The 14,473-nt window shown below is 30.8% G+C and overlaps 1 protein-coding gene across 1 annotated transcript; it reads left to right on the top strand.

The window, feature by feature from the left end:
• Positions 1-1,983: 1,983 nt before the first annotated feature.
• LOC11409210 (beta-glucosidase 24) lies at positions 1,984-9,375 on the top strand. The gene is made up of 14 exons (XM_024781255.2): positions 1,984-2,152; positions 2,450-2,598; positions 2,958-3,024; positions 6,117-6,175; positions 6,804-6,879; positions 6,961-7,038; positions 7,318-7,405; positions 7,536-7,716; positions 7,800-7,915; positions 8,007-8,254; positions 8,431-8,465; positions 8,575-8,674; positions 8,848-8,956; positions 9,088-9,375. The coding sequence occupies exons 1-14, from the start codon at positions 2,050-2,052 to the stop codon at positions 9,263-9,265; spliced, it is 1,587 nt and encodes a 528-aa protein (XP_024637023.2). The 5' UTR covers positions 1,984-2,049; the 3' UTR covers positions 9,266-9,375.
• Positions 9,376-14,473: the final 5,098 nt, after the last annotated feature.

Below are 14,473 nucleotides of genomic sequence, written 5' to 3'. Positions count from 1 at the left end.
AGATTCTGCAATTTTGGCTTAATTAAAGAGGTTATCAAATACTCACTTCTGACAAGGTAGGCTGTTTTTGGTCTAGTGGTTGTACTCAAGTTCAAAAGTATGCCTTGATCCTTTCTACTCTTTGATACATTTCAAAATAATCACAAGATTAAACATAAAGCAAATGAGTTAAAACAAAATATTTTCGATATAATGTGCATATAATTGGAAAAATAATTGAAAGCTTTTTCACATTTTTGGTTTGGTTCCAAGTGATTCATGATCAGAAAATGTTAGGTGGAACAATGCTTTACTTGACTCTGTGTAATGTGCAAATTTCATATTCAATCTATCATTCAAGAAAAAGCGGTAAACATGTACCTTGGCTTTGCACAATTCTTTCAAAGTTATTGTCATCATCATGCACCTTCTATTGATTCACTTAGAATCTATGGACAACTTTGATACCTTCCCATTCGAATGGTAAAAAAAACAAAAATTAGTGAGGGAAAAAGTGAAATCACTCTCTAATTCCGTCACTAAATTTTGCGGCCAAGAAATTTGTGACAGATTTTATTTTGTCCGTCACTAATTTCCCTCCCTAATTTTACTTTTCCTAGTAGTGTTCATTCATTCAAACTACCATAATATAAATTGATATACACATAAATAAAACATATATTTAAAGGATATCACCTGACTTCCTCCTCAACTACAGTAGGCAGGCAGTCCTCTGTATGAGATCCCTTCCAAAAAGTGTTAGGTTAACGTCAATTAACTTGAAGCTCGTACTATTGTGTCTTTGATTTATTTGTAGAAAGAATTTTATTTTAAAAAAAAGGAGTTGAAACATAGTAACTTGAAAAATGAACTTACTTTTTTCCAAGTCCAAACAAGTCGTAAAGTTCTCAACTCTCAAGTGAATCCTTGGGAACTAGGGAACCCAAATAAAAAGCAGACGCTGAGTAAAAAAAGAACTCACACTACAACACAAGGAGCTAAGATTTTAATTTCTCATTATCATTTCAAACATATGAGCCTTGAACTGAATGACAATTAAGTTCAAGTAGAGAAGTCAACTGCGTAGTACGTTGTTCTTTTTCATTTTCTGCGACAACATTTATTTTTATCATACAGTATTATATTGTTAAAATTATAATTTAAATTGAAATTGGAATTAAAACTATAACTTTAATGCGGAAATCGAACTCTTGTTTGAGTGATAGCTTGCTGAGACATGGGTATTCACTATGCTAGTGCATTATCAGTTCTCTAAAATTGTTCATGATAGACCAACGATGGATGGAGTCGAGATAGAGGCGGTGGTTAAGGGCCCAAATGGTACTAAAAGATCTGGACTAGATGTATTTAATTTTGCATTTTTTAAACGATTCCGATCCCTTCTCCGTCTTGGGGAACTAAAAGCCGAAGAAATTTTTTAGATGAATGAAAACAAAAAATGAAAAATATTTATAGGGACAAAAAACATATGTAATCCACCTTACATGTTATATGGGGAGACAAGTTTAATCTATACTATAATATATAAAGAGAATACATGGTTTTGAATTGACTCTTTCACTTCCAAGTGTACGCTTAAACAAATTTGCATATAAGAATGCCATATTTTTTATGTCATTCAAAAATATAATTTATATTATATTTGTTATATTGTTAGTGATATTGAAAAAGATAAGTATTGTTTCTTACAATATGAAAATGAAAAATATCTATACTTAAACTTTTAAACAAATTCAAAATAATATTAATTAAAATTAAAATTTCATAAAAATTACTACTCGTAATTTATACACATTGACATAATAAAAAACAGGGCAAACATGTATAGAGTGGTCGTCTGAACGTTAGTTATAAAAAAGTAGATGGTGGTCGTCTGAATGTTAGTTATAAGAAAGTTGGTTATAAAAAAAGAATAAATTGCTAATCTTTTGTCTCATCTCGTGGACAAGTCCTGGTTTTCCTATATATATCCCTTTTATCTTGGAAGACTATCAAGCTCTATATTTGTTTCCCATTTATAATATAGCACAGTCACAATTTCATAAGGGCATGGCATTCATTTCCTCTGTGCCAACAATGGCTGCAGTTGTTACTCCTACTCCTAAAACACTTGCTCACTGCTCTTCTCTAATCCGTAGAAATTCTTCCACAGGTTTCATTATTAGCTCCTCACTGGCCAAAGCTTTTAGCATCCCAAAACCTATTTACTTTTCATGTATTAACAAATTTCATGAAGTTATAGATATTTTTTTATGTATTAAAGTCTCAAAAAATATAAAAGTAGAAGTATATAAAGATAAACCAATTGACATGCCTAATAAAAATATTTTGAATCACAAAATAAACAAGAACGATAAAATTTAATTAAAAAATGACAGTAAAATGTTATTATTTTTAACATTAAACATATCTTTTTTCCCTTAAGAATTATCTTTAATGTTTATTTTAGGCATCAATAAGTGTTGGGCCGGTTCTCGCCTTTCTGTTCCAATAAAGGCCGCAGCTGTTATTAGTACGACATATGATGACAGTTCTGAGCTAAGTCGGAGCAGTTTCCCGGAAGGTTTTGTTTTTGGTACTGGCTCCTCCAATTACCAGGTACATTTTGTAACATTGTGTGTGTTGGTGTGCATGAGGTGTATGTTACTATACATGTGGAAATATGAATAATCATTGTTTCACAGTTTTATATTTGATTATGCTAAAGGCTAAGACAGCTCTCTCTCCAGCTTCATTCTCTTTTGATTTTTGTAATGGTCATGCAAAGAAAAAAATATGCTCAATGCCTAATGCTATAATATTTGACCCAAGAAAAACAGGTCTTAAAAACTATCAAAAAAAGAAAAACAGGTCTTAAAAAGAATGCTTGAAAGACCAGAAATTTAGAGAAACGGAAAGTAATATTGATATGTATCAAGGGTGTAATTTTTTTCATGCTTTTCGTGTTGATAATATAGTATGAAGGTGCTGTAAGTGAAGGCGGAAGAGGAAAAGGTACATGGGATATAGCTTCCCATACACCAGGTATATATTATTTTTTTTTTTTCTTCAATCATTATAGTTTGCGTTAATAGGGTTTCACCCCAGCCATTTGGGCGAAATTGGGTTTACTCTGTAAAAAATTTAAATTTTAAATTAAGAGAGAGAAGAGAAAGATGATTTTTTTTTAATGTTTTAACTTTCAAAATTAATTAAATTAAGGCTTTAATAAATTAGAAAAGAATTAAAAAAAATTCCAACTCAACGTGCCAAATAATCAGTTTTACGCAATCATCACACCACGTCAGCATATTTGCACAGTCAAATAGACTCAGGGTCGAAAACCAAGGAAACTTGAAATTGCGAGGGGAATCTCCAATTTTTTGTTACAGCAGGGTAAACCAAAATTCACCTATATGACAGAGGGTAAACACCTATTAACCCTTATAGTTTTATTGATACAATCTATCCAAATACCTAGATGGTGGATAGGCTACAAAATGCCTTACAAATCATGACCACCCCTAAAAACCACCATATAAATCTATGGATAATACTCAAGAAGCCAAATAAAAATGTTATTTTGAAAATACTGTACTCTTAATCACTTTCAAAAAAAAAACTTCTTAAAAGTTTGTTTAGGGGACTTAAAAGTTAATAAATCGTGGTTATAGCATAAAATTTCTACTTTTTTATTCTTTAAAATGTTTACTTAAAGCATATGTTTTTTTAAGGAAAGAACTTAAAGCATATGTTAGCAAAACCCTATCTTTATATGGTGAACAAATTTACACAATATGTTTTAGGCTAAATGCATCTTGCAGTTTTAAGTGTTAAGATGTTTCTAACAAGTTAAGCATTTAATTTATTTTGTCAAACAAATTAATCATTTTAGTCTATACAAGTATACATCATTACCCTTTAAAACAATATGTTACAAAAAAAGTTTATATGTATCCCATCTAGTACTATGTTGATTATATCAAAAAATCGATAGACAAAATAATACGATAGTTTATTTTAAAGCTTATATAAAACAACTTATGCAAATAAATAAGTTTTTATGTATTATTTATAATTTTTTAAGGTAGTTTATGAAAAAACAGTTTATGAAGATACAATTTTCGTTAGTGAGAGTTTATAAATTAAAATAAAAGCTTATTTATTTACATAAAATATTTTTCATAAGCTCAAAATAAGCCCAAACCAAACGGGGAATTAATGACTAATGTTAGTATTTAGTTAGATTGATATTTACTCTTTCGTTGAAACCTCTTTCATTCAAAGTTGAAACTAAGATCTCAAACTCTCTATCCCTTTGATCAAACATGATAAGCTACCCAATCCCCCAATACTATAACCGATCTACGTGAACGAGAATGCATCGTGAGACTTCAATCTAATTTATATTGATTAGAGACAAGTTATAGGGCATCATATGCCTTCATTAAACCTTATGACTTGTCTATATATTATCTATTTAAATCATATTTATATTTATCTGTATATTATCTATTTATATAAAACATGAACCCCTATTTTATCTATTTATCTAAATAGTTGGAAATAATTTTGATAAAACAATATTACTATTTTAAATTTTTTGAAAATGAAAAATATAATGTTACAAAGAATTTCTACAACAAGGGATTCAAAAAGGAATGAAGTAATTAATTTGATTTATAATGATTACATTGGGTAACTAAAGTGAAATGGGATGTGCCTGTCAGCAAGAAATATGTAAAATAAGACACGTACTAGACAACAACATATACAGAGTGGGGCTCTTCTTTTGTCACTGTGTAAGGGAAACGTCATTTTAGAACATAGAAAAACAGCTCTTCCATGCACAGTGTAGTTATAAATTCCACCATATAGAAATCCATTTACGTAAGAAATCATGGTACTGTGTGTTTGTTCCCACATTAAATTGAATGAAGACGTGCATCATGTGAAGTTAGGATATAAAGCTTTTTAAAATTGCAGCAAAGTTGACATTAGGATGCGATATTAGCATGTAGCAGTTAGAACCTATAACCAAACAAGCTTTTACTTAATTTGCTGGAATCCATCAAAGTAATAATTACTCCATTTTGATTTTAGTCTTCAATAAATGGATATGTTAAAATGTATTTCCACAATAGAGCAATGTTAGGGGCAGTCACTCTAGCACTCTCTATTAGCCACTCGCTAGGATGCACTGCCACGTTACTCTTTTTTTAATCGATTAAACCGGTAACCCGGTGAACAAGTTTAAGCAAACTGCAAGCTGGTGTAGGCAAGTAGGCAAGCGTATCTGAAACACTTCAATTCCTGAGATTATCTCTCAACTGTTGTTGGCTAAAGGAAGGAACAGAGAATAAGATCCATAAGGAAGAAACTCTGAGGGTTTTGTTTTTCAACAACATTTTGTGTGCCTGACCCATTAAATTTGCAATCGCAATCTCTCTATTGCTGCTATAGATTAAAGAATGAGATGATAATGGTATGAATTTGTCATTACAAATTGAAGGATTGAATGCATAGTTATAAGCTTGAGAAAATTACTTAATGGAAGATTGACAGTTTATTGGAATAATTTGATTTTGTTTATGAAATTTGGAACAGCTTTGCTTTTCAGTCGATGTTTAGTTGATTTTTTTTTTTGGGTTAATGGTGCTTTACCCCCTCTAATATAGGTCATTTTTTGTTTTCTCCCCTGTAAAATATTTTTTTTTTATTTACCCTCCTGTAAAATATATATTTTTTGGAATACCCCCTAATAGGTCATAAAAAAACAACTTTATTTTTTTTTTGCAGAATTTTTTCGTTTTTTTATGACCTATTAGGGGGTATTCCAAAAAAAAAAATATTTTACAGGGGTAAATAAAAAAAAATATTTTACAGGGGAAAACAAAAAATGACCTATATTACAGGGGGTAAAGCACCATTAACCCTTTTTTTTTTAAAAGAAAAATGTTTAGTTGATTTAAGCACTGAAACTTGAAGATTGATTATGAAATGACGAAAGTTGTGGAATATTTGAGCACAGAGTGTGTTGTATTGAACTTGTGATGAAGATCCACCCAGATCCGTCCCTGCTACTGGCAGGAGTCATATTTTTCTTCTAATATAGTAATTTGTACAACTGCATACAGGACGTGTAAAGGATGGAAAGAATGCAGATATAGCTATTGATCACTATCATCGCTATAAGGTACCTCTAATGCGATATATAATTTCAGATTAATTGATACAAATTGTAACTATAAATCAAATAATTTTAGTCCTTTAAAAAAATCAAATAATTTTTGTCAAAAAAAAGGTCATAATAGATTGACAATGTAAAAAAAGATATATACTTATTAGTGCATATGAATTATATCTATAAAAAAATTTGGCAGATATAATTTTATTCTCTATAATAGTAGTAATTTTTTAAGTTTATGCTCTACAATACTTTTTACCATTTTTAGTCACTAAAAGAATAGGTTTTTTTTTTTTTTATATAAAAGTTACAAACTCATCAAAATCATTTGTTTTTAGTATGCAACAGTGCCTCGAATATGATTAACTACAATGGAGAAAACATATATGAAACCAAATATAATTGCCTGTTTTTATAAAAACTCAAACTAAAAATTGTTAAAAAAAAATTATAGGGACCAAAATAAAGAATGTCATTTTGCAATAACTGAAAACATATTTCACTCAAAGTTTTACAACATTCCCTTGTTCTTGTAAAGTTTACATCAATTATAGATTTTACTTTATGAATCTCTAATATTTTGTTTCCAACTTTCTTGTCTAGTATATATGTATTAACCATTTTTACATCTTAATAGGAAGATGTTGCAATCATGAAGTATATGAATACAGATGCATACAGATTCTCCATATCTTGGCCAAGGATATTGCCAAGTAATAGAAAATGTTTAATTTAGTTACATCGAAGAGTTTCTGCATCTTCCATATACACTGACAACTCTAACAAATATGCAGATGGAAAACTAAGTGGCGGTATAAACCAAGAAGGAATCAGATTTTACAACAATCTGATTGATGAGCTACTTGCTAATGGTAATACATAATAATACATAATTTATTAGTACATCATATTCGAGCGCTGCTATTTTCAGCGAAATATATTATCACGAACCTGTCGTGAATGCCTTGCCACCATTGGATTTAGTTTAGCGAAAATCATGGGATCGATGGATAAATAGATGAGAACATGCTACAGTAACAACGCAGTCGTGAGGTTCTCGGGATGAACTATTTCGCGAGAAATAGCATTATCCATCATATTCGTGATGTTCATGCTCATAATAATATAAATTGATGGAATTATTGATCCAGGTCAAATACCATATGTAACCCTTTTTCATTGGGATCTGCCCAACATCTTACAAGAGGAGTACGAAGGATTCTGCAGCCCATATATTATGTAAGTATTGTGTCACATATTCTCATTCAAAAAATAATAAATTGATGATAGAGCATTATGACATTTTTTTATCCATATAGTTGATCCCTCTTAGTGATATAAGGTTTGATTGTTTAATTTCTACGTGCAGAAATGATTTTAAGGACTTTGTGGAGATATGCTTCCAAGAATTTGGAGATAGAGTAAAGCATTGGGTTACTTTTAATGAGCCATTCTCTTATTGTTTGAGTACATCACATCGTTACAAAGCCACACACAACCAACTTCTTTCTCATGCAGCTGTTGTCGAATTGTATAAAACCAAATATCAGGTGCAACACTAAAAATTAGTAATAGATAACTTTTTTTGTTATGATTGTTCAAAAATTTACTTATCTTCAATTAATGGGAGCAGGATTCTCAAAACGGTGTAATAGGCATTGGATTAAACTCTCACTGGTTTAAACCGTACTCAACAGACCCATTAGATCAACAAGCCACCGAACGCGCCCTTGATTTCATGTTTGGATGGTAATGACTACTTTTTTTACCTTTTCTACGACAACCATGGATCACGACAAAATTGTGACGGTAATTTAAAATCTTCTTTATCTGTTTGCAGGTTTATACAGCCACTGACAACCGGAGAGTATCCAGCAAACATGGTGTCTTTCGTGAAAGATTTACCAAAGTTCACTGAAGAGCAATCTAAAAGTCTTATTGGGTCATATGATTTTATTGGAATCAATTACTACACCACCATGTATGCTGCCAATGCAACGGAGGCATTAATTTTAAAAACTAAATCTAAATCGGGCGGTGCCGCCGGCGTCAATAGTGTTTTCAAAAGTTTTAATGTCGTTTTAACAGGTAAGATAATTATGAGTTATATAAAATGAAAATAGCATAAAACCATTGATTGGAAGCAAAAAAAATGAACACGCATTGATTGAAAAATTAATGAGTGATACTTGATTTTTTATTTCAAAATGAGAAGATAATTTCTTTGTTTGCTATAAATTGTTTTCTTCTATGATTCATGACAGATGAGAATCATGATGGGACGCCCGTTGGACCAAGGGTGAGTAAGACTCTCTTGCAATTATTGTTATATATTATTTGATGGAAACTTCTATGATGTACTCGCAAATTAAGTTGTACCAGTACTCTTAACTAAACAATATGTGCAGGCTGCAACTTGGTTATATGTTTGTCCAAAGGGGATTCAGGACCTACTGTTGTACACAAAGGAAAAGTATAACAATCCTACGATTATCATAACAGAAAATGGTAATATTTATATTACATTCTTTTAAATTTTCTTTTTATTTACTTCTAACATAGAATGCAAGATAATATAGTCTGTATATCAACCATTTAATATTTTTTGGTTCTTTCCTAATCAAATCAATTGTCTAATAATTTTATTTTTTTTTGAAAATTCTAATAAATTTAAATCATAGGTATGAACGAGGACAATGATTCAACGCTGTCACTCGAAGAGGCGCTCATGGATACTAACAGAATTGACTACTATTATCGTCATCTATATTATGTTTCTTCTGCAATCAGGTAGCACCCTTTTACTTCTATTAAATTATTTTCTCTCTCTAATTTTTCCGTTTTATGCATTTTAACTCTACTATTTTTTTTCTTCAAAAAAAAAAAAACTCTACTATTTTTTGTTCGTATTTTGTGTGTAGGCGTGGTGTGAATGTGCAAGGATATTTTGCATGGTCCCTTTTGGACAACTTTGAATGGAGTGACGGATACACCGTGCGTTTTGGAATTAACTTTGTTGATTATGAGAATGATCTTAAAAGACACCCTAAGCTCTCTGCCCGTTGGTTTAGGAAATTTCTTGAAAAACCTCAGAATTAGAGCTTGATGTATGTAATCATGACCACCAATAAAACAATATGAGTTTGGTCATTAATCAAGAGAAACTATAATCTTGCATTGGTTTTCTTTCTGGGAGCTTCTACGGTGCAGTCATGAAACTGACTTTTTGTAAAATGTTAATTTTAATCTTAATGTTTGATTCATTTTTAAATTGTTGATTGCTGATTAATGATCAATAGTAATTAATCTAATAATGCTTGCAACATCTTGGATTTAAATGTATTATTTTATCGTTGGCATCTTTAACATGAAAACAGAGTTGCTGATATCATGTGAGTGTTACACTTTGTGGGGTGTTACACTTAAAACAAGCAGGATAAAATTAAATTAAGTGTATTCTTGTTAATATGATGAATTGATGAGTCTAAGGGGACTGAACTTTTGATGCCACTGTACAAACAGTGGGGTGTTACTCACAACACTTTGATGTTATAGTGTTAACTTCACCAGAAAAGTCATTCTAATGACTTCACCATAAAATTTTCATTTCTTTTAATTAACAATTATCTTTTTTATGTTATAATTGTGTTTATTTTTAATCATTAACAAGTTGATTCCAATTATGACAAGTGATTGAATAACAATTAAAAACACTAAATCTTTCTAAGAAAAACAAGTTCCTAATGCATTCAATCACTTAACATACATATTGCAATGAAACTAACACAATTTATCAAAAATCAAATCATATAATGCAAAATAACGGGAGAAGATGCACCAGATTTAGAGTGATTGTCCCAATCGTCCTTGATATGGAATACATCCACTATTCATAGAAAAATCTACGGTCCTTCACTATGATTCAAGGCCCTAAACTACTTGTAGTTAGATCACTTCTAATTTGTTCCAAATCCATGATCCACGAATTTAAAACCTCAACCGTTCAATTATTCAATCATATGAAAGCATTTAGCAATCTTCGCCAAGATTCCTTCTTCTGCATAGATTCCTACGATTTACTTTGGTGTTGATGAACTACAAACAACCCTAGCTTGTATAGGGGTAACAAAAGCCTTCTTGTTTTCCCTCTGATTCTTCCTTCTCTTAATTGCTAGAACAATAAAATAAAAAACAGGTTTCAGCATTAGGCATTTCCCTTTAAACTTTTCTTTCTAAATTGCTTTATGTAAGACCATAGTGCATACCTTAGGCATTTCCCTTTAAACATGCTAATTACCTAGAATTTCTTGTCAAATTTTCCACCACAAGCTGTGGTAGTTGCTGCTACGTTGTTGGTAAATGAAGAAATATAACCACCTACCATCCAACAATTTCAACAAACCAAAAATGTCTAAATCAATTCCCTTGCTTCAAACCAAAATGATCTCTATGGCCTATGTTGTAAAAACAAAAGCCAATTTCAATCACACCCTCCATGTGACATGATAGTTGAAAATTGGTTGTTTGTAAAAATAGGAGAGAAAAAAGAATGAAGATTCAGATTATATAAAATCAACCTCTATATATATAGAATAACATGCCCAAAATAAACCATGTTTGTGCACATAAGAATAATTATACACATTTTCTAATAGAGGAAACAACCAAGAGATAAGCATCAATAATATGAACCTATTCAAAATTAAGCTCAAGTAGAAATGTTTAATATATTAGCTCTTTCCCCTGATTATTAATAAACCGAAATATAAAGAAAAACTTGTAGACACATGCTATGCTAATCTACATTAGGTAGTTGAATAATAAAATACAATGTATGACTTGAACACAGTTATTTTAACACAGTTTTAATATATGATTGAGAAGGAAACAATTTTGAGATTACTTGCAAAATGGTCATGAAGTAGAGCGAAGGGTGCAATGGGAGCATGGGTGGCCCTGAGCATGGCCGGGAGGAGCGGCCACCCAAGACACCAACATTTTTATAGGTATCAAAATTATTATTTTTATTTAGTTGTTAGTAATATATATATATATTTGTTTTTAATTCACTTTGATTGATTTTATTGAAAATATATACTAGAAAAACCTTGATTATGAATGAATCTTTTGCAACAAAAAATGCAAAAAGAAAGATTCGAACCATTAAAGAGAACAAATTTATTGATTCTAAGGCAAAAAAAAAAAAAAAATCTTAGAACTGAACCTGAATTGGAGTTGCTTATTTGTATGCATGCTTCTTTGTCAGAGACTCCCGTTCTGCGGGCTCGTAGCATGGTCGTCCTTGGGGTGCGCAAAGTTGGCGCCTCCAAAATATTGGGGCCTCAATAAATTTATTATAACTATTACTTTTTCTATCCTATTGGTTTCTCACGCACACTATTTTTTCCCCCCATAATACCATATTTATAAACAACATTTATCAAATTGGAATTTTTATGATTGATTTCTTGCAAAACAAGTCAATAAGAATCATGTTGATCTTTGTAAGTGATTATTTGAATCATGCAAAACAGAGATTAAAGGGAGAAAAATGATTCGAATCATAATTTATATGGTAACATCTGATTCAAATCAAACATGTAAAGTTGAAGATTTAAAGAATCATTTTGACACACCAACTTGTTCCCATATACTTTCCAATTGAGTTTTTATGCAGAGTAATTATTTCAGAATCATCATAAGTGCATATGGCCTAGAGTGAAAGGGTACTTTGCAAATACTATAAGACTTCATTCAAAACAATCTAAAATAAACTAATTAACCCTAAGGAGAAACTTTAGTTTGTCACTATTTTTAGATAACAATTTAAAATAAACGAACTTTTTAGATTTGTACTATTCACATATCATTTTTATCATTATTTCATCGATACACTCACTTTTCCCCTTCCTCTCTCATTCTTACCCAGTAAGACAAAAGAAAAAATTGGTGCTATAACATTTTATCCATTTCCATCTCGTCCTCTAGCAAATGTTCCATTTTGTTACTCAAATTTTATTTTTATTCCACTATTTCCACGAGTAAATATTAAAAAAAAAAAATGGTTTACTTTTTTTCTCTTTCACAAAAATGTATTTATCACATATACTTAAAAAAAATGTGGAACAAACTGTTGGAATTGAGAAATATAAAAAAAGAGAGGGGATGCATATTAAAATAAAAAATGTTTAGATAAAAATACGTAATTAATCCATATACATGAACTATATTTTATTCATATAGTATACGGATCCCTATGTTTTTTAATTTATACAAATGTCTATATTTTATTTAGATGTTGTAACGGAGGCCTTTTTTTTCTTTCTTTCTAATTTGTACATGTGACTATGTTTTTACTCTTATTTTATAATTGGGCCTCATTTATTTTCTAATTTTTAAGGGAGCCTGTATTTTTACTCATATTATAAAGAGGGTCTATTTTATTTTATTTTATACATTTCCCTATATTTTTACTCATATATTATAACTTAGGTCTATTTTTTTGTTGCATGTGCACGTTCGTATACTTTTTACTAATATAATATAACAAGAATCTATTTTTTCTTAAAATTTCTACACGTGCTTATATTCTTACTTATGTTTTATAACAAGGAACCATTATTTATTTAATTTTTTATTTTTTGGAATTTCAGTGTTTACCAATTTTGGAGTTAGAATATAAAAACTAATTTCAATTTTGGATAACTTAATTTCAAAATCAGTGTTAGAGTTCTTCAATTTTTGTGTACACAAATTAGAACTGATTTCAAAACTAAAGTTGCATTCTAACTCCTAAACAAAGAAAACAAATTTAAAAAATAAATAAATAAATAAATAAAAAAAACTAAATGAAAACCATCACCCCATAAATTGAAGAACACATTTGAGATAGAGCTCGCCATCAATAGAGACAGAGAATTTGAAACAAATATAGTCTGGTGACGCGGAGAGAGTGAAACAACGATGGGGAGGAGATAGAGAGAGTGAGTTGTCGACGACAAGACTGAGGGACCGCGCAACGATGACTTTGAGGAGACAAAGAGAGTGGGGGAGATCGACCATATAGGAAGAGTTCAATTGAAGGAGATTAAGGGAGAGAGACGAAACACAAGTTACATGAGATAGAAGGAGAAAGAGAGAGCGGAGACTGGTTTTTTATTGTTGTTGAGCGGGAATTAGTTAATTATTTAAAATTTTATTGTACCGCATGTGCGGATGTATAACAACGGTTTTCCACATCCGGTGGTACATATAAGGGAGGTTGTAAGGAATAAGGGGAGTTTTTTTTCCTATTTGTCCTACATATGAGATTTTATTACAAATTTGTCCTAATTGGAGTTTTCAAGTATGGGTATGTCTGTCCTAATAGGAGTTTTCAAGTATGGGTATGTCAGATGAAATGGCGCGGTCGTTGGTGACGTGACCACGAGTTTGACAATTGAAATGGCGCACTTGTGAAGCCTTTTTTGCTTCTTCTTTTTTCTTTGTTTTTTGCTTTTTTGGTTGTTTTACTTTCTTTTTTTTCAATTTTAATTATTAAAAATAAATTTATAATATTTTAAAAATATACTAATAAATTTCATAATAAAATATTACTAATTAAACATTATTACGACAAATAAAAAACTACAAATGTCTTTTTGTGCCACATCCTCTACGCCTAATGTCACAAACATGATATTGTTGTCCTTCATGTTGTATGTTGTTGATAGCTGATTGCACACCTCCTTGAAGTAATCCATTAACTGATTGAAAAATCCTCTTTGAACTTCACAACCGTCTTGACAATATACTTTGCATAGAAAATCTTGATGGGTACTGCCCCACGTAGTAACATTTAATGATAGACTGGAAAAATTAAAATTATGTGTCGGTGTAAAGTAATTATGTTGTTGGTTTGGTTGTGTAAACCCAAAGTCTAAATGTTCTAGGGGGGATTCCGTTTGTGTAGAAGGTTTGGGGGGTTTGGTTTTTGGAGAAACTTTGAGGGGTTTGATTTGTGATGAATTGGCTTTCTGGAGCTTGATATGTGTATTTAATGTAATAGGTATTTTATTTTATTCTTGTATACTAATTAAAGTCAATCAGTTTGATCGAGAAATGCATACTTTTTTTGTCCTTGAAACTGTCGACCACGAGAGAAGGTCAAAGGAAACTTTCAAGGTCGACTTGCAGGCAAAGTGGTGTGATTGTCTGAAATTTCCGACTTTTCATGTGCCTTGTTCACATGCCATAGCTGCGTGTTCCAATTTTAATCATGACTACCAATGACATATCCATCAAGTTTACCGCAATGAAAGTGTATTC

The sequence above is a fragment of the Medicago truncatula genome, chromosome 4 (genome assembly GCF_003473485.1).
Source record: "Medicago truncatula cultivar Jemalong A17 chromosome 4, MtrunA17r5.0-ANR, whole genome shotgun sequence".
Lineage (NCBI taxonomy): Eukaryota > Viridiplantae > Streptophyta > Magnoliopsida > Fabales > Fabaceae > Medicago > Medicago truncatula.
This window is presented reverse-complemented; position numbering and strand designations above follow the sequence as displayed.

Coding starts and splice junctions, on each gene's coding strand:
- LOC11409210 (XM_024781255.2), top strand. CDS start 2,050: ATGGCATTCATTTCCTCTGTGCCAACAATGGCTGCAGTTGTTACTCCT. Junction 6,176..6,803: donor ATCACTATCATCGCTATAAG/GTACCTCTAATG, acceptor ACATCTTAATAG/GAAGATGTTGCAATCATGAA. Junction 7,406..7,535: donor TTCTGCAGCCCATATATTAT/GTAAGTATTGTG, acceptor TTCTACGTGCAG/AAATGATTTTAAGGACTTTG.